The sequence below is a fragment of the Primulina tabacum genome, chromosome 1, assembly GCF_025594145.1.
Source record: "Primulina tabacum isolate GXHZ01 chromosome 1, ASM2559414v2, whole genome shotgun sequence".
Lineage (NCBI taxonomy): Eukaryota > Viridiplantae > Streptophyta > Magnoliopsida > Lamiales > Gesneriaceae > Primulina > Primulina tabacum.
In genome coordinates this window covers 49,523,244-49,543,709 of record NC_134550.1, presented here as the reverse complement: position 1 = coordinate 49,543,709, position 20,466 = coordinate 49,523,244, and the positions used below count along the sequence as shown (strand labels likewise).

At 42.6% G+C, this 20,466-nt stretch overlaps 2 protein-coding genes across 2 annotated transcripts; both read left to right on the top strand.

Annotated features, from left to right (window-relative positions):
• Nucleotides 1-10,733: 10,733 nt before the first annotated feature.
• Nucleotides 10,734-11,216, top strand: LOC142511466 (uncharacterized protein At5g01610-like). The gene has a single exon (XM_075619648.1). It carries the CDS (start codon nt 10,734-10,736, stop codon nt 11,214-11,216), a length of 483 nt encoding a protein of 160 aa, XP_075475763.1.
• A 637-nt stretch (nt 11,217-11,853) lies between these two features.
• On the top strand, nt 11,854-12,895 carry LOC142545985 (uncharacterized protein At5g01610-like). The gene has a single exon (XM_075653456.1). The coding sequence runs from the start codon at nt 12,202-12,204 to the stop codon at nt 12,712-12,714; it is 513 nt and encodes a 170-aa protein (XP_075509571.1). The 5' UTR covers nt 11,854-12,201; the 3' UTR covers nt 12,715-12,895.
• Nucleotides 12,896-20,466: the final 7,571 nt, after the last annotated feature.

Genomic DNA, 20,466 nt, shown 5'->3' with positions numbered 1-20,466 from the left:
CTTAGCAGGAAAATAAAAATCAACACCATCACCCTCTAACTACTCTGCTAGGCCATACCTTAGCAGGAAAATAAAAATCAACACCATCACCCTCTACTCCTCTACTAGGCGATACCTTAGCAGGAAAATAGAAATCAACACCATCACCCTCTAACTCCTCTCCTAGGTCATACCTTAGCAGGAAAATAAAAATCAACACCATCACCCTCTACTCCTCTACTAGGCGATGCCTTAGCAGGAAAATAGAAATCAACACCATCACCCTCTAACTCCTCTACTAGGCGATGCCTTAGCAGGAAAATAGAAATCAACACCATCGCCCTCTAACTACTCTGCTAGGTGACACCTTAGCAAGAAAATAAAAATCAACCACCTCCCACCTCTAACTCCTCTGCTAGGTGACACCTTAGCAGGAAAATAGAAATCAACACCATCACCCTCTAACTCCTCTGCTAGGTCATACCTTAGCAGGAAAATAAAAATCAACACCATCACCCTCTAACTCCTCTGCTAGGTGACACCTTAGCAGGAAAATAGAAATGTACCACCTCCACCCTCTGCTCCTCTACTAGGCGATGCCTTAGTTGGAAAATAGAAATTTTTTCTTCCTCACTCTGCTCCTCTACTAGGCGATGCCTTAGTAGGAAAATAAAATTTTTCACGTTGCTCCTCTACTAAGCGATGCCTTAGTAGGAAAATAAAATTTTTCACGATGCTCCTCTACTAGGCGATACCTTAGTAGGAAAATAAAATCATGTTATCACTCTCACGATAACACAGCATTCATGAAATAACAGGAAGAACTTGATTTTATTGAATTCCGATGGATTACACAAGAAAATTCAGGAAATAAAATACATCAATGACAGAATCAAGAATAATATTTCCTAAGGTGATAAGCATTCCAAGGCCTCTTCAAAGCTTTGCCTTGCACATTCTCTAAGTAATAGGCTCTAGAGCTCAACCTCTCGACCACCTTGAAGGGACCCTCCCACTTTGGGTCCAATTTTCCCCTCTGCTCTTCTGGCACCTTCCTCAGGACCAAATCACCTACCTGAAAGTTTTTTTGCACGACTCTCCGATTATAAGACTGTGCAATGCGGTTCTTATAAGCTTCCAATTGAATGCTGGCAGCCTCCCTCTTTCCTTCCAAAAGATCAAGGTCAGTAGCGCGTCTCGCCCCATTGTCCTCGTCATAAAACATCACCCTTGCCGATTCCAACCCGATCTCAGCCGGGAGCACTGCTTCATTACCGTAGACCAAACTGAAAGGAGTTTCCTTGGTTCCCTCTCTCGGAGTGGTTCGGTATGCCCATAAGACACTTGGTAGCTCATCCACCCAATTGCCTTTGGCCTTGCTCAGTCGAACTTTCAGACCCTGTACCAGCGTTCGATTAGTCACCTCCACCTGGCCATTACTCTGCGGGTAAGCTACAGAGGTAAAGACTTGTTGGATCTTCATCTCTTTACACCAAGCTTCGATTTTGGCCCCTTGGAACTGTCTCCCATTATCGGATATCAGCCTCCTAGGTACCCCGTACCTGCATACTATACTCTTCCACAATAATTTCAGGACGTCGTTCTCAGTGATTCTGGCCAAAGGCTCTGCTTCCACCCACTTTGAAAAATAATCAACTGCTACCAGTAGGAATTTTTTCTGAGCAGGAGCTATAGGAAAAGGTCCCACGATATCCATTCCCCACTGGTCAAAGGGACAGGCGGCCGTGACAGCCTTCATCATCGCGGCCGGCCGGTGATTCAACCGCGCATGACGTTGACAACTATCACAAGACATTACCAACTCTTGAGCATCATGCAGCACTGAGGGCCAAGAATAACCGGCTAGCAGTACTTTTCTTGCTAATGCATAAGCCCCTAAATGATTTCCACAACACCCCTCGTGAACTTCTCGGAGCACATAATCAGCCTCTTTGTAACTTAAGCACTGAAGAAGTGGCCCTGCAAAAGACGTTCTAAACAACACGTCCCCAACCATTACATAGCGTGAACATTTTATCTTCAATTTACGAGCTTCGCGAGGGTTATCAGGAAGCTTTCCCTCTTTCAGGTAATCAATTATGTCAGTCCTCCAATCCTCTTCTTCTTGCTCAACTGCAGGTGAACTCGTGTGAGGTGTGAGTTCGATTTGAAATACCACATCTCTATTCTTCCAACTTCCCATCGTTCCAGCCATTTTGGCTAGAGTGTCTGCCTTTTCATTTTCTTTCCTGAGAATCTGTTCAAATGTAATCTCTGTGAATTTCTCTCTGATTCTGTTCACTTCTCGAGCATACTCAATAAGCTTCTCATCTTTCACATCATACATCCCCTTCATCTGTTGCGCTACCAACTGTGAGTCAGAAAAAATAAGTACCCGGGTAGCTCCCACATTTATGGCTGCTCGAAGTCCTGCCAACAAAGCCTCATACTCTGCCTCATTATTGGATGCTCGAAAGTCCAACCTTACAGCCAACTTCACTTCTTCCCCAGCTGGTGAAATCAGTACTACTCCCACCCCACTTCCGTCCTTCGACGAGGAACAATCCACATACACCTTCCAAGGGTCCTCATTCTCCTGATGTACAGTCTCAGCCAGAAAATCGGCTAACGCTTGTGCTTTAATAGCTGTTCTCGGCTCATACTGGATGTCATATTCTCCCAACTCCGTAGTCCACTTAACCAGGCAGCCGGACATATCAGAATGAGTGAGAATTCTGCCTAATGGACTGTTAGTGAGCACCACAATCGGATGATATAAGAAGTAAGGCCTCAAGCGTCTGGCTGTCATTACCAACGCCAAAGCCAACTTTTCCAACCCCGAGTATCGGATCTCTGCCCCCTTGAGTGCATGCGAAACATAGTACACCGGCTGTTGAACTGATCCATCAAGCTTGACAAGGACCGAACTCACGGCCCCTTCAGTGGCAGATAAATATACCCACAAAGGCTCCCCCGCTGTCGGTTTGGCTAGAACAGGAAGCTCGGGAAGGTACTCCTTCAGTTCTGTGAAAGCCTTCTCGCAATCCGGCCCCCACTCAAAATTTTTCGCCTTTCGCAGGGTCCGGAAAAAAGGTAAACATCTATGGGCGGATCTCGAGATAAAACGTGCCAGCGCAGCAATCCTCCCTGCCAACTACTGAACATCTTTGGGCCCCTGAGGAGAACCATATTTTGGATAGCTTGAACTTTCTCAGGGTTAGCCTCAATTCCCCTCTCCGTCACCATATAACCCAGAAACTTTCCACTCTTCACCCCAAATATACACTTCTGAGGGTTCAACTTCAGCCCATAGGACCTGAGGGTGGAAAAGGTCTCCACTAAGTCAGGTATGAGCAGGGCTGAATCCTTAGACTTTACCATGATGTCATCCACATACACTTCCACATTCCTCCCCACCTGCTTAGAAAAGACTTTATCCATCAACCGCTGATACGTGGCTCCGGCATTTTTTAGTCCGAAGGGCATGACCACGTAACAGAAAGTTCCTTCAGAGATGATGAAACTTACTTTATCTTGATCCTCCACGGCCAAGGGGATTTGATGGTACCCCTGATAAGCGTCCAGCATGCACAAATACTGGTGTCCGGCTGTGGAGTCCACCAACTGATCTATCCGCGGCAAGGGATAACAATCTTTAGGACATGCCTTGTTGAGATCTCTGAAGTCCACACACATCCTCCATTTTCCCGAACTTTTCGGAACAAGAGCGACATTCGAGAGCCAAGTAGGAAATTGTACCTCTCGAATGTGCCCAGCACTAAGCAACTCTCCCACCTCCTTTTTTATAACTATATCTTTCTCGGGCCTGAAGTGTCTTTTCTTCTGCTTCACGGGACGAGAATTCGGCAAGATGTTTAACCGATGTTCTGCTACATCTGGACTCGTCCCTGTGAGCTCTTGGGCTGACCAAGCGAACCTGTTGAGATTAGCTTGTAAACAAGTAATAAGTTTTTCCCTTACCTCTGGGTCAAGGTCAAGGGCTATTCTTAGAGTTTTCTTGTCAGGCCCCAATGTCACGATCTCCGGCTTCTCATCCATCACCTCATAAACCTCTCTCCTTACCACGGGCAACCCGCTTCGCTCCCTTCTAATCATATTGACCTCCACACGTGCCCTCTTCCCCTCTTCTTTCACTATCCCCTCATAACACCGACGAGCGACTTTCTGGTCCCCACATAAGACTCCAACCTCCCTCCCCACAGGAAACTTCAACTTCTGATGATACGTGGACGCTACAGCTCTGAAATCCTTTAGGGCTGGTCGCCCCAGAATTCCATTGTAAGCGGATGGGGTGTCCACCACAGTAAATGTCGTCATCTTGGTCACCCGCCGAGGCTCATGCCCCAAAGATAAATGAAGGACAATTTGACCCAGCGGCGGGATGGCATGTCCTGCGAACCCATATAGAGGAGTGGAGATTGGCTCAAACTCAAATCTTTCCACCTTCATCTGATCCAGAGTACTCTTGAACAGGATATTAACAGAGCTTCCATTATCAATAAAGATTCGTGCCACATCGTAATTGGCAACGGTGGTCGTCACCACCAAGGCATCGTTATGAGGAGCCACAATGCCTCGGAGATCCTCTGGCCCAAAACTGATGACAGGATCATGGGGTAAGTTCGCACTCCTCGATATTTCAAAATTCTCCAACCTCCTCCCATGCGCCTTCCGCGCTCGCCCGGAATCCCCATCAGTAGCACCCCCCGAGATCATATGAATCATTCCTCTCGTCGGGTTATTATCCTCATTCGTTCTCCTCCTCGGTTCAGCGGGCTCCCGAGGGACATCCTGACCTCGACCCTCTCTCCTTGGCTCTTCGATCCTCGGATGTATCCATGGAGGGCCTCGACCCCGCCTAGAAGACGGGCAAGATCTCAGCTCACTCCCGGACGAGGACCCTTCTTGTCTACCCCGTGGCGGAGGTCGAGCACTGCTCTCAACCCTCTGCGACTTCTCCCCCCTCTCCCCCGACTCCCTCACCTCCATCACCTTATCCCGACTCCTATTCAGAGGAACATGTGATGAGAATTGTCTTCTACCTTTGGTTCTGTCCTCATCTCTTTCCCCTGCACCCCTCTTCTTTCCACCTCTCTCGGCTCCCTCCACCCTACTTCCTCCGGGCCGGTTTTCCATCCTTCTGTATCGTTGAGCATCCTCCAAGTTTACATATTTCTCAGCTCGAGCCAACAAATCATCATAGCTCGACGGAGGCTTCTTGACCAACGACTTAAAAAACTCTCCTCCCCTTAGTCCTTGTGTAAAGGCACTTATCATGATGTCAGGGGTAGCCGCTGGTATTTCTAGCGCTGCAGTGTTGAAGCGCTGGACAAACTCCCGCAACGTTTCATCCTCTTGCTGTTTCATCTCAAACAGACTCAAATAGTTCTTTTGATGCCTCTTGCTGCTGGCAAATCGGTGCAAGAAGGCTGCAGAGAAATCCTCGAACGATTGTATGGAGTTGGGCTGCAGGGTATTAAACCATTGATGGGCTGACCTCACCAACGTGCCCAGAAATACCCTGCACCTGACTCCGTCCGAATATTGGTGTAACAGAGCCGCATTCTCAAATCTCCTCAAGTGTTCCTCAGGGTCTGTATGTCCGTCATACTCTCCAACGTTTGATTGTCGGAAATTCGGAGGAAGCCCTTCCTCCAAGATGGCTAGTGAAAAAGGGCTTCCTCTCTTAGGTACCGGCGCCCTGCTTCCCACCTGCTCCCTCAACCTCCTTATCTCTTTCCACATCTCTCCCATCTCACTAATCTCCCCACTCTGGAGGGGTTGCGTCTCTTTAACCCTGTTATGATGGACCTCAATATTTTCCTCCCGCTCCTGATGGACGGCCTATTCCTCTACAAACATAGACTCTTGATTCCTCTTCATGGCCTCATCCACTGTTCGGGTGATAAATTGGCCCAGCTGTTCCAGGGTCAAGTTTCCCACATTCTCATTGGGATGGGTTTGCTCGACCCTCGTCTCGTGGATGGGCTGCTCAGTTCTGGCCTCTTGACGAGGTTGTTCATGTCTCGTCTCAAGATGCGGTTGTTCCTGTCCCACCTCAGCGCGAGATGGTTCGGGTCCCCTCCGAGGACGCGATGATGCTGAGGTAGCTCTTCCACTCCCTCGCCTCCCTACCATCTCTACGTCTCAACTCAGATATTCCCACAGACGGCGCCAAGTGATACTCACGGGAAATTTAGGGTCCGATCCACGCAAGCGTCACTAATCCAGACACGGGCTTCAAAATTACCCTGGGCCTGAAATCACAAAAAAGACCGTTAGGAGGGGGCTAGGAGAGTATCCTGGCGTAGCCCCTCCGATGCTCAAGTCAGAGACTGGGGATATATGGGGGGAGCAGCTAAGGGCGCTGCTGAAAACAATATAATGAATAGCTTAACTGAACAATCAAACCTGGTATTTATAGGAGAATACCTGGGCCCTTGGTGAGCTTGTTTTCCACTTGGGCTAGGGATGAGCCAAGAGTAGTGGGCCCATCCAAGTCTTCCATCTGGCTAGACCCATCTATGGGGTATCAATATACAACCACCACAACCGCAATTATTTTCCAGAGAATATATAAGAATACAATGCATTAGAAAATACTAAAACAACATGAAATTATGGCAAACCAAGTCTTTCACAACATTTTCAAAAACAAAACAGTCACATAATGTTTAAACCACCAATGCTTTCACTCGAACGTGTATGTCTTCTCACAGGTATCAACATGCTTGATTCCCCTTCTAGCACTCTATTTTCCTATTGAAGTGTTGAAACATGTGTCATTCATAAACAATAATATACTAATATTGAAAGAAACTAAATGTAAGATATTTAGTAGTAATTAAAACATTGAAACGACTTTTCGTGAAACAATAACAACTAGTTTATAGCTTCTTTGCATCTATATCTATTGTGGCCTCCAGTATGACGACGACTACACTTTGACACATGTGATTCGACTTGCGATGATATCTTCTTTGTCTTCCTACGACCTAGCTGACTCCTCAGATCAGGATCATTGATTACATTTCCACCATCAATATAAGACTTATTAATGTCAAAAGTTGGGATGAGATTAATAATTACTTTGTATGCTTGGTGGTACATTTCAATTTTGAAATACTCGTCGCAATAATCATAAAACGACATCGACTTCGACTCAATAGCGGCACAAGCATGATTGCATGAAAGCTTATTGATTTGCCAATATCTACATGAACAAGTCATGCCTATTAAATCAATAGCAAATGATTTTTATCATCAACTACTTCAAACCTCCAATTACAAGATCGGTGCACTCTCAACTTTCGGGATTCCACGTATACACTAGCAATAGCCTTCTTTTTTTCAGACTTAATTCTTTAACCATCGCCGATGTTGATTCACGTTGACGGTGCATCATGTTCATGATTTGCACGCGCATATGGTCTACTGTACCCATAACAGGGAGATACCTATCTGATTTAACCTAATCATTTCAACACTAGACTAACACCCCATATATCACCAAGAAACAGTGCATTTGCCTAACTCTGTGGCTCAGAATTTACGATAAATTCCTTAGCAAGTGGCATGGATTCTAGGATATTGTTTATATGTTTTCATACTCTTGCAAAGATGGAGTATATACAGCTTTCTTGAATACCAAAGGTAAATATTTTTTTATTATGTTTTGACTAGCTTCGCAACACTTAAAATGATATTAAAAAAATCTTATTTAAAACATATATTTATATACCAATAAAAAACAGGCTCGATAAAAGTAAGTAATTGAATATTTACATGCTTCAAAAAATTATCAACTAAATGTCTCAAACAATAGGCGTGGTGAATATGCAAGGTGACTATCTGCAAATAGTAGTTTAACTGTCTTGATAATCCCTGGATGTCTCTTAGAGAAAAAATTGTACTCATTGAATGAAATGCTTTGATACGAAAGCAGAACACTTCTCAAATGATACCAAAATCATTCTCAATTAATATCATTCTCCGCATCCACTATAAAATAAGCAATCGTGAAAAGATATCATTGACATCCTTCGATACAGTAAGTAGTATACAACATTTATACTCATTCTTTATATGAGTCTCATCCAAAAAACACAACGGTCTATAACCAGTAACAAAATCAACTGCACAAGTCTGGAAAAAAATGAAGAGTCATTTGAATTTATTAGTTACGAGATCATTCTCACACTCAACAACACTTCCAGGATTTGTTTCTCGAACAACATATCCATATCATCTTAGTCTATCGTAGCATCCTTTATATGTGCCATGAATATCATGTATCACTAACTTCTTGCCCTTCCACACATTGCGATATTTAACTCTACCCCATAATATCTTTGCAAGTCTTTTTGAATTGTACAAAGATGATAAGACAGCTCTAATTTCACTTTCTAGTTCACCACATTGGTGCATCTACTCTAGGATATCCTCTACTATTTAGATTATTCTCACCACACGTATGCTGTAAATTGCATTTTTTAATCGCAAATATATTGTCTACTTTATATTTAGAAGCATAAATTACCCATCCACAATTCTTTTTAGTACAAGTAGCAGTGATTTTTTAGCTATCGTTCTTTATGTACGAAAATGAACATCTTGTAGCAATATAATAATTTTTAACACATCTTCTAAAATCAGCAGCATCCTTGAATGTTTGACCTACGTCACAAATGTAATTAATCCAAGCATCTAGTGTATTGCACAATGAGGCATGATCGGCTTCATTATCACTATTTGATTGTCCGTCTTCCTCGTTAACCCTTACCAATTTGATAAAGACTTGTTAAGTGCAAGTTACACAAAGAAGTATTTAACATACAAAATGCAAAATATTGAAGAATGTAAATAATATTAATGTTGTCAATTCATATCATATGCACTTCTGCTAAATATCTGTTCAGTTATATATTATGAAGTAATAATCTGGCAGAAAAATGTATTTATATTATAATACTATATCACAAATTATATAACCACAATATTTTCAAAATATTGCACAATTTCAAGTTTACTAGATGTAAAATAAAAATTATCGAAACACAATATGTAGAGAAATCTAATTTTTTTATCTCCGAAAATTTAAGTTGCCGAAATGTTCATTTACTCTTAGCCCTCAATTTAGTGACTGATGAGCTCCATACACATATGAAGACTAATCATATTTACGACATCTTCATCGTCGTTCAAAGTCACGTACATCTTGTGTTGTGGAGCTACATATTGCAAAATCATAGATCCAGGAGTAATCTCTGCTCATTTCTTTTCAAGCCTCACATTCAGACTACAACAACTGAAAATTGAAATCTCGAATAACTGCTTCTTACGGATTTCAGCTACCCCAAAACGAAAGGTTGCAAGACCTACCTACAGATTCTATTCTGCACCTATACATGAAACATAAAAAGTTAATTGGTATGCACATTTTAATATAACAACTTTTTCCTTAAATAACTAAACCATAAATTTTGAGGATAAAATTGAATTAATCGAGAAATCTATATATATTCTAGATAATCAACCCACAATTTAAATACATGAAACATAAATCAATAATAATACTAAACCCTAAAAACGGGAAATGAAATTGGTAGAATTCACAAAATTAAGGAATCTACAGAAAATCACACAATAACAACCACAAATATTATGGAATCATTAAATTGAAATAAATAAAGCACAAACTCACTCAAAAATATGCAATTTCAGGAAAACAAATCATAAAGCTTAAGGAAAGAAACACACGTTCAACTCGTCTTCATTGGTTTTTCCGTTTGATTTTTAAAATTCAGCAATTCTACATTTCAAGGGTCTTGTCGCTTCATCAATTATTGGCTTCAAGGTCGACATATTTCTTCCGCACGACGTCTTCAATGTTTTAGGGTTGAAGTCGGTGATGTTCGCCTGAAACATGGGATTTCTTCCGCACGATGGATGTTTCAAAAAATAAAATGGATAAAAGTGAGTTTCAATTAAAAATGAGGTCAATTAGATAATTTGACGTCCATTGAAAAGTTAAAACATATAAATGAGTTTTTCCAAAGATTGAGAAGATATATCTTCTCAACGAAGTACCGAGGGTAAAATTTAAAAAGATGTTACATATTTTAGGACAATTGCCCCTTTTATAAATGGACTATTAGTACTTTTTAAAAAATAAACATAAAAACAGCTTCTTCTTTTTTTTTTTTTTTAGATTTTACAAGAAGATCAGATGCAATTTACTCCGTTTTGTTTGAAAGACAAGTTTATGCATCTCTGCATAAATTCATAATTATACATGTAAGTTCATATATAATTAGGTAAAAACTTTGTGCGAGATGGTCTCACGGGTCGTATTTTATGAGACAGATCTTTTATTTGGGTCATCCATGAAAAATATTACTTTTTATGCTAAGAGTATTACTTTTATTGTGAATATCGATAGGATTGACCCGTATCACAGATAAAAATTCTTGATACCGTATCAGAAGAAACGTTATCGTATAATTACTCCAATTTATAATAATTCCCAAGTATATTAATAAGGCTTCACATCAAAAACTTTATTCAACTCTAAAAAAATCATAACAACTCTTCTCGGAATTGTGTTTATCTAGAAACCTTTTTGAAAAAGATAATATAAATATATATTGTACGAATAAAATAGTGCTAAACGTGGGAAGTTGCCCTTAAATTGGCATCTCCCACAAATCTTCCACACTACTGCACCAGCAGCCATGTCTTCAATCACGCGCCTCCTTGTACTCAGCTCACTCGCCATCTTCTCCGCCGCCAGCTCTCTCACAGCGTACGAAGTTCTCCAAACATACGGATTCCCCGTCGGTCTCCTGCCTAAAGGCGTGACGGGCTACGAACTGGACTCCAGCACGGGAAATTTCGCGGTATACCTGAACAAAACCTGCACCTTCACCATCGAAGGATACGATCTCAAGTACAAGACGAAAATCACCGGCACGATTACGAAGAAGAAGATCAGCAATCTGACCGGTATTCAAGTTAAGATACTGTTTTTCTGGATCGACATTGTGGTGGTGACGAAGAACGGGGATGATATCGACCTCTCCGTCGGCATCGCGTCTGCTGATTTCCCAGCCGATAATTTCGAGGAGAGCCCCGAGTGTGGTTGTGGATTCGACTGTGTGGACGGAAATGGTCACCGATTCAGCTTCAAGAGGCTTCTTCCTCTCCTCGAAGCATAACGAAGCCCGGACGGAACGACGCCGTTACACGCTCCGAGTATATATCATAGGCGGATCTTCGAATTCAGAGCTGCTGAGGTAGGGAATATCCCCTTTGAATCCGTTGAAGTAGTCAAAATTGCACTGCTTGTAATCATACTAATAAAGATCCAAAAACGTGGTTTGGTTTTACTTCCGAAATTCACAAACTGTTGCATCGTGGGTCATCCTTTTCACTCCAATTCCACAATTAAATATTTATTTCGTCACAACAAAGGTGAAGATTGTTAAAACCATTCCTCTTTTTCTCATGTAAATATCATTTGTTTGAATGCATATAATCCTTGTAATAGTGATTTTGCATTGACCGAAAAGCACTTTGATAAGGTCATCCCAACTAAGGGTGAGCGCGGGTTGGATTTTCGAGTTCGGATATTCGAAATATTAAATAATAAATATTGTTCAAACGTTCACTTTTTTCTACGAAGATTTTTTAAAATTTAGATGTAAGCAAAAATTAGTGTCAAATTGTATATAATAACACAAATCGATTATTATTACAGAAATAACTATTATTTGTCAGATAAATAAACATGAATTAGCTTTTATAATGAATTTTACTTAATGTATATAATATTTTTATTTGAGGTACGTTTGAAGCGCGTGTGCTACACTCCCCCCAAAAGGTTGACTGTCTGGCTAATATTGCAAATTTGCAGCTGCCAACTCCTCGAACCAATCCATTTAATTTACAAGAGACAAAACGCAACTTGTTGGGTTCCCATATTCTTTGTTTTTCAGATCAACACTGATCCCCGAATTTGTCTCTAATCAGATTTCAATTGATTTTCTTTTATACGAGGATTCCGAATTTTGGGCATTCCTCAAATTCATCCGTCCTTATTGCCGTCGTCAGATTGAATTGATCGCACAATCTTGGTTTTTTGCTCGTAATCTTCTTTCTCCTTCCACAAACTAGAGTTGGATCAATAATAATATACAGAGAATGCCGTCAAAATACCAAAGACTTTGCTTTTTTACCATACTCTCTCTCATCTTTTTCTCCGCTGTGGCTGCCACCACCACCGCTCCCACGGCCTACGAATTGCTCCAGTCCTACGATTTTCCTGTGGGCATCCTCCCAAAAGGCATAACCCACTATGATCTTGACCCGTCGTCTGGCAGATTCGACGCCTATTTAAACGGCTCTTGCAGTTTTTCTTTGGAAGGATCTTATCAATTGAAGTACAATCCTAGAATCAGTGGTAATATATACAAAGATACGCTGACTAATTTATCTGGGGTCAGGGTTAAAGTACTTTTTCTCTGGTTAAATATTGTGGAAGTCAGGAGGAATGGTGAAAATCTTGAGTTTTCTGTGGGGGTTGCATCTGCTGAGTTTCCGATCGATAACTTTTATGTTTGTCCTCAATGCGGTTGTGGATTGAATTGTAAACCTTTGGAAGAGAAGTGCAGAAGGGGCAATCTTAGGAGTATTTCTCTTGTTTCTGAGATTTAGTTGAGGTGGATATGATTTTGCCATGTTTACTTTGTATACTTTTCATGGGCAGCTTTCTTACATATGTTATTCGTCCGATAAAAGATTAATTCTTTTGCTTAATTATATCACATATGTGGACCATTATCTCAGTTATGAAACTGGAAGTGAATATTAATCTATAATATGGTTTAGTGGACAATGGAGCAACCTGAGTACTTTGTGATTGGAATAGTGATTCTATATGTGCATCTTGTGTAATTTCCGGTGATTAATATTGTTTTATGGGCTTGATGAATCGAGTTGCGTTTATAAAAATCACCTCCTGCCTCGTTTTGTGTTTTGATGTGTATTTGTTTGAATCCCTGACGGGAACAATTGATGTAGTCGGATTCATCAACCCTCTTATGTCCTGATAGCATCTTATGTGCTATTCTTCGAAAGCATTCACAGGCTGTTGGGTGTAATTGTTGCTTTCTATAGAGGAACATAATCACAAATTTACGCCGAAACCTATTGAGGATTGTATTAAATTGTTCAGAGACTCAATTGAGTGAAATTGCTGACATGATGTAATGTGACTACTGAAAATGGATTGAACTTTGAAAGAGGTGGATAAATGATGTGAAAGCTGTACAGATATAAAATCTGGGGCACAAGAGAACTTAGTATTTGATTGTGGTCGAAGTCGTGATTAGGGTAATTGATTCGTGGAGCACCTTGCAATGGTAATGCAATCTGTTAACTTGTTCCACCCCCCAATCTGTCGACGTGCAAGCTATTATCACTTTCATTTCATTTTATTGTGTTCTTGAATCCACCACCTCATGTCCTAAACTTGCTTCTCTCCCGGTCCTAAACTCGGGCCCTTGGTTTGTTGGTGGTAGACCCCTTATCATCAAATCAAAGTCGTTGGGATTCACAAATAGAAGGATCCCCTCCAAGAGATCCCGAAATTGATAAGATTCTCTGGGTTGGGTGAGGAACACTGCTGTGATGATGAATTAAGCAGCATTGAAAGCTTGGTTGGCTCCCCTCTTTACATGAACGAACAGACACTTCCTTTATCAGTTGAAGTAGATTCCTCTTTTTGATCAATCAAAATCCCTTCCCAAAATTTACAAGCTTCTTCCAAAGCATGACTTTTTGGATGTGGATGATGATATCTATACAGATGGATCTTATAAATATAGTAAAATGAAATAACACATTGGTAGATATATATATGAATCCAAATCTACCGAATGACTCATAGTATGATCTTCTACATCCTAGGTCTTCCCGTTCCGTCATCTGGCTTATGTTCTTCATGTAGCATTCAGACCGAATGAATCTATGAAATTACGAGAAGAGATGACCTTGTTTTGTTTGTTGCCTACTGAATTAAACATTGAAGGGGATAGTGTTTTGATGTGTGATTCAAGGTTGACTTTTTCTTTGCTCTTTGTTTGTTGTCCCTCTTGGGTAATGGCAATGACCCCAGCGGGTATAACACATTTGGTGGGTAATAGCCGTTAAATAGGTTGCACAATGCGGGCCAACTATGAAAGCTACGCCGAGAGTAAAACTTGCCACTTTTATCAACATGCCCGCTATACCCCTGCTTACAATCACTTGCCACCTGCACGCGGCGAATCCAACTCAAGCACAAGAATTATCAAGATGGCTGTTCCACTTGAATCTAGTTCAAATACAATTATTTGAGCCAAGATATGGATCCAATAATAGCTCATTATTCCGGATTTAAAGACAAAAATTTGCAAAAAAGATAAATTAACTTTTCTGTTAAACTTACGACTTTTTTTTAAAATCTAATTTATATTCTAAGGCAATAAAATTCAATAATATCCACCTTTTTATATAAGAAATTGATAGATTTTATTCGCGAGGACATAACATAAAAAAATAGTTCATTAATGATCGGTTGTCATTTTGTGTTTGTTGAAACTAACTAGCTGGATTGGGATCTTTTGGATGAGATCGGAAATGTTGGGTGAAGGAGAAAAAGAGGTGGTAGTGTTGGGAGAGGAAGGGAAGTTTGAGAAGGTGGCGGCCTATCTGGAGGAGCAAGTTAAATTGGAACTCCTTCCATATTTCAAAACCGATTTAGCGGTGTTCACTTGGTCTACAGGGGAGCTCTGTGGTGTTGATCCCAGCTTAGGGAACATTATCTAAATGTCTCGCCCGGGGTTCACCCTATCAAGTAAAATTGAAGGCAATTTGTTCCAGATAAAGATAAAGTGATCAAAGAGGGGGTAAAGGAACTATTTGAAGGCGTGTACATCAAGGATACCTGGTTGTCCAATGTTCTCGGGGAAGTGGATAATGTGCATTTATTTTCAAAATTTTAACAAAGCTTATCCAAAAGATTCTACATACCGACTCTGATAGATCAGTTACTAGACTTCACCGTAACCATAAACATTTGTGCTTTATGGAAGCCTACCAAGCCTATCATCAAATCTCATTGGCTGAAGCATGTCATAACAAAGTGAGTTTTGTCACTTCTGACAGGACTTAATGTTATGTGGTGAACAAAAAAATGCATGTGTGACCTATCAGCGATAGATGATGTGTTTGCCCAACAAATGTGGAAGTATATGGATGATATATTGGTAAAGTCTGCATATTGTTTGGGTCTCCTGGCCAGTCCTCAAGAGACTTCCAACCCGCTCAGGTCCCACCGGCTTAAGTTAAATCCGCAAAAATATGTTTTTGGAGTAAAGAGTGGGAAATTATTAAGATTCATGGTGGATGGGATAGGGATTGATGCAAACCTGTAAAAGATGAAGACATTTGAATACATGGTATCTCCTCGGAATTTACAAGAAGTACAACAATTAAAGGGTAGGATCGCGACCCTCCCTCAGTTTATATCTAGGTTAGCTCATCGAAGTATGTATTTCTTTCGCACCTTGCAAAAAATAAAGAAATTTGAATGGAGCCTGGAATGTGACAAAGCTTTTGATGAGTTAAAACAATATCAGTTTGAAATCATGGTTATTACCAATCCTGGTTTGTGAGAACGATTGTGGGTGTATCTTTCAGCCATTGAGGAGGCTGTCAGCTCGGTATTGGTAAAACTGCAAGATTATGTCCAACGTATACTACGTGTCACATGCCCTCAAATGCGCCGAGGTCACATATTGAGTTAAAAATTGGCGCTCGTTCTGTTCATGATATCTCGGAAGCTAAGGTCCTATTTTCCAACACATCATGTTATCGTGCTCACAAACAACTATTTGGTGAGTACATGTCCTCGTCGTATTGCAAACAACCAAGAGTGTGGGGCCAGGAGAATTCACATATTTTCACACTCTCAGTTGGTTGCCCAACAAATCAACGGAACCTACTAGGTCAAGAATTAAAAAATGATCGAATATGTCAAAAATATTTATCGAATGAAAGAAGCATTCGAGAAAATAGTTGATGTGACCTCGCTGAAATGGTGAGCCGGGCAAGAAGCTTCAACGGATCAAATCAACAATTTGTAATGTTTGGGAACTTTGAATGAGGATAATGGCTATTATAACACCTGCAAACAATCAAAGAAACTCGTGAATAGGCACCGGAGGGGTGTCCGACGTAGCCACTCCGATACTAAAGTCAGCAAGTTGAAGATGAACACAAGCAATATTTGAGAGAAAATATATGTAGTGCTTAGAGTTCAAAGATACAGAATCCTTAAATGACATTAATACATGCTATTTATAGTAGAAAATGGGGTAAGTACCTCGATTCTCGTGCCACCTACTAAGTATGGCAAGTCGGCTGCCCATACTTGTAGCTTCTGATGGCTTCTAGGACACTCCAAGCCCAAGTTGTTCTGACATATTAGACTGCCTGTATCAATCATACTCGAGTGTGGTTCAACTCTCGAGGTGACCGGGTAGTTGGTTACCCGGGTACTTGCATGAGGGCCCGGGAAGAGGAGAAGTGTCCGGGAGATTGAGTGGGAGACCGGGCTGCTTGGTGATCACTCGGGAAACCTCGTGGTACTCGGGTTCTTGATGGTACCCGGGTCATTAAGACCCGGATCCTTATGGGAGTATCACCACCCATCCCTAAAATAGTCGGGCTAGAGTTTTGACTCGCTGTCCCGATTAGTCATAGTTGTACATTTGTTGAATTTCTGAGTGTGTTGAGAGCATCGGGGTCTTCAAATATCCCGGGCTCTGAATAAGGTACCGGGGCCTCAAATCTCCCGAGTTCTGAATAAGATACCGGGGCCTCAAATCTCCCGGGTTCTGAATATTGTGTCGTTTAGTATTCTCGGGTAGTCCAAAGGGTATCATTATTACCTGTGCTTTTAGCATTTATACCGCCGAAAAATCGTTTCATATTCCGAAGTAATAATGATTCCCGTCTCCTCGATATCCTCATACGTCTTTTCATATACCCATTTCAATTTACGAGGTGAATCTCAATCGTCCACGTGTATCTTGATCAACGGCCGAGATCTCTTCCCACCGCCTATATATATTAGCCCTCCTATTTTTCAAAAATTACTTTCAAATTTAAACTCTCGGCGAAGTCCCTTGCAAAATTTTTTCTCGAAGCTCCTCAGCGCAAACTCCTCCTTCTCCAGTGAACTTCCGTCGCTGCAACCAGCACTCTCTTTCTCTTAAAAAACCGTAAGTTCTCTCTTCCCAACCATGTCTAATTCTACTTCCTCTACTTCTGGAGCCAATGCGCGAGGCTCTCTCAGCGATGAGTCCACCGCGCTGCGCTCCAACTCCTCCTCATCTCCCCCTCGCCGTCTCCTCCTTACCCAAACTTCTCAAAAATCAAAAATTCTTCAAACCAAACCCTCTTCTTCGGGCACCTCCCACGTCTCTAAAAAGGACAAGGGTAAGGGTAAAGCCCGGGTTTCTGGCCACCCTTCTACGGAGACCCCGGGAGTTCCTTGGTTCTCCTCAATGAGCAGCTCTTTGCGCTCGGGGGCGGACGAGGAACTCAGACCTCTGGGGTCTATTCCTTCCTCTTACTCTATCATAATTCCCGGGGCTTCTGATAGGGCAGACAGTCCTCCCCCGGGTTATACTACCTTCTTCCAGAACCAAGTCAGAAATGGTCTCCGTTTTCTCCTCCCTCTCTTTTACATCCAGGTCGCCAAGTTTTTTGGCGTGCCTGTCAACCAATTCCACCCCAATTCCTTTCGCATCATGGCTTCGGCCTATGTTTTATTTAAAATAAATAATATTCTTATCAACCCCCTCATTCTTCACTATTACTTCTCTTGCCGACTCGGGGATAATGCATTTTCCTTGACTACCCGGCAAAAGGCCCGATTCCTTGATGACATCCCTTCCTCACAGAAGGGGTGGAATAGAAGGTATTTCTTTATTCAACTCCCCGGTCTTCTCCCTTGTTTGACCGGGTTTCTCCCTTCTCTCCCACCACAGCCTGCCCTTGTCTCAAGCTTACAAATTTGAGGAGCCTTTCCTCGCAAGTCAAACCCTGGTGGAGGGTCACAAATATTCCTCCTCCGTCCTTATCTCCAACGAGAATCTGGTTGCTTATGGGTTGAGTGCCCGGGCTGAGACCCTTTGGACAGGGCGATTGATGAGGCTGCTGGCTCGGGCGCTCAACCTGGTACATACTATTTTATGCCTGTATTTACTTTATTTTTTTGGTAAATTTGCAATTTGCACTGATGTCCCCTTCTCCTCCTGTTTGTGTAGACAACTCAAGAATGCAGGAGGCCTTTGAGAAGAAGTGGGCTGCTGAGAAGGCAGCTAAAGAGAAAAAGTTGGCAGCCCGGAAAGCTGCTCTTGAGAAGAAACAGGCCGAGGAGCAGGCAGCCCGGCAAGATGAGTAGAACCGGGCGGAGGCCCAGCAGGAAGAGGTGACCCGGGATTCATCCCAGGAAGACCCTGAAGACCACATACCCCTTACCCAGAGGAAGCGAAAGGCTGTCACAAGCCCGGAGCCAATTCTGGTCGAGGACAACCGGGAGGTGGGTCAAAGCTCCTCCCAAGCGAACCGGTCAACCACCCCTCCTCCCCGGGAACAATCCGCCCAACAGCCTCCCCTCCTGGAGCAGCCTCCCCGAGCCAATATCCTTGATGCGGGATCCTCGGCAAGGGGTTTGAAGATTCTCAAGCAGCTCCTCACTCCTGATGAAGAGGCCCGCTTGAAGAATTCCCGAGCCTCTGCCAAGCTCTTCGAGGGTTCGAACAAACTCTTGGAGGTAAGTTTAATCCTCGTAATCTTTTCTTACTTTGATCACTATTGATTCTTATTGACCTTGTTTTTTGAACAGGCCGCTCGCCTGCTGATCTCGGCCTTCGAGGAGGTTGCCGGGGCTGCCACTATCTCTGGTAAGCGAGCCCGGCACTTCCAAGATAACCAGGAACGACTACAAGAGGAGTTAGCCCGGGCCCGAGCCGCTCACGAGGAGGAAGTGGCTACTCTGCGCGCAGCCCTGGACAAGGCCCAAGAGGACATCACTGAAGGCCTTGTCCGAGAGGAACGTCTGCAAGGCTCTCTATCTGTCTCGGAATCGAGTCTTCGCGCCATTTCTGAACAGGCAGAGTTGCAATTGCATCGTGCTGAGAAAGCTGAGAGTGCCTGGCCCGGGCTGAATATAATAAGGACAAGTGGCACGCCTCTTTCCTCCAATCTCCCGAGTTCAAGAAGGTCGTGGTAGATAAGGCCTATCCTCTTTTTTAGACCGGCTTTGAAAAATGCCGGGAACAATTTGAGGAAGCCGGACTTCTGCCCCAAGATAAGGAAAACTTTCTTGATTTTGGATTGGCCATTGCATCCCTTCCCAAGGATGCCGAGGAAGAGAAGGAAGGCAACCCGAGGAGAGCAGCCCGAGCCTGATAATGTAGATATAGATTAGGATTGTATTTTGTTTTTTCTGTCTTGAAACTTCTTGGCCTTTGGGCTTTTATTAATGAAAATCTTCATTTCCATTTATCTTTTCTGCAATCATATCCTGATAAATCTTAATAACTCGGGTGATATAAATGTTTGTAAATAACCAGAAATTTTTCTAAGGGTTGCGAATCAACTGGTAACTTCAAATAAGTACCCGGGATCTCCATCCCCGTAAAATGCCTCACACTTAGTAAGCGACCCAGATGTAAGTAATCCTAAACTCATATATAGAACCTTAGTGCGTATAACCAAAGCAGAAAAATCGGGCAAGAGAGCATATCTTCGGGATTTAGAATGGTCGATGTGTGGTACCTCGAGCTAGGGTGTAGTGCCCTAGGCTTTTAAGAACCAAGGTACGGAGCCTTGGGCCGGGGATCATGTCCCGGAACTTGGGAATGGTCGAGGTGTGGTGTTCCCGAGCCAGGGTGTAGTGCCCTGGGCTTTTAAGAACCAAGGTACGGAGCCTTGGGCCGGGGATCATGTCCCGGGACATGGGAATGGTCGAGGTGTGGTGCCCCGAGCCAGGGTGTGGTGCCCCGAGCCAGGGTGTAGTGCCCTGGCCTTTTAAGAACCAAGGTACGAAGCCTTGGGCCGGGGATCATGTCCCGGGACTTGGGAATGGTCGAGGTGTGGTGCCCCGAGCCAGGGTATAGTGCCCTGGGCTTTTATTTAATCATCCGGGGCCTAGTACCTCCTGGCATAGGATAACAGAAACATTCATAACACTCTTTGAGAGAATATATCTTTCATTTATTTCTTCCATCAAATAATTACATCTGTCACGCATAGTACTTCTTTAAATTAAATACATTTCAAGGCCTTTTGAGGAGATGTCCTTGAGCATCTTCTAAATAAAAAGATCCTGAGTTGACTTTCTGAGTGACT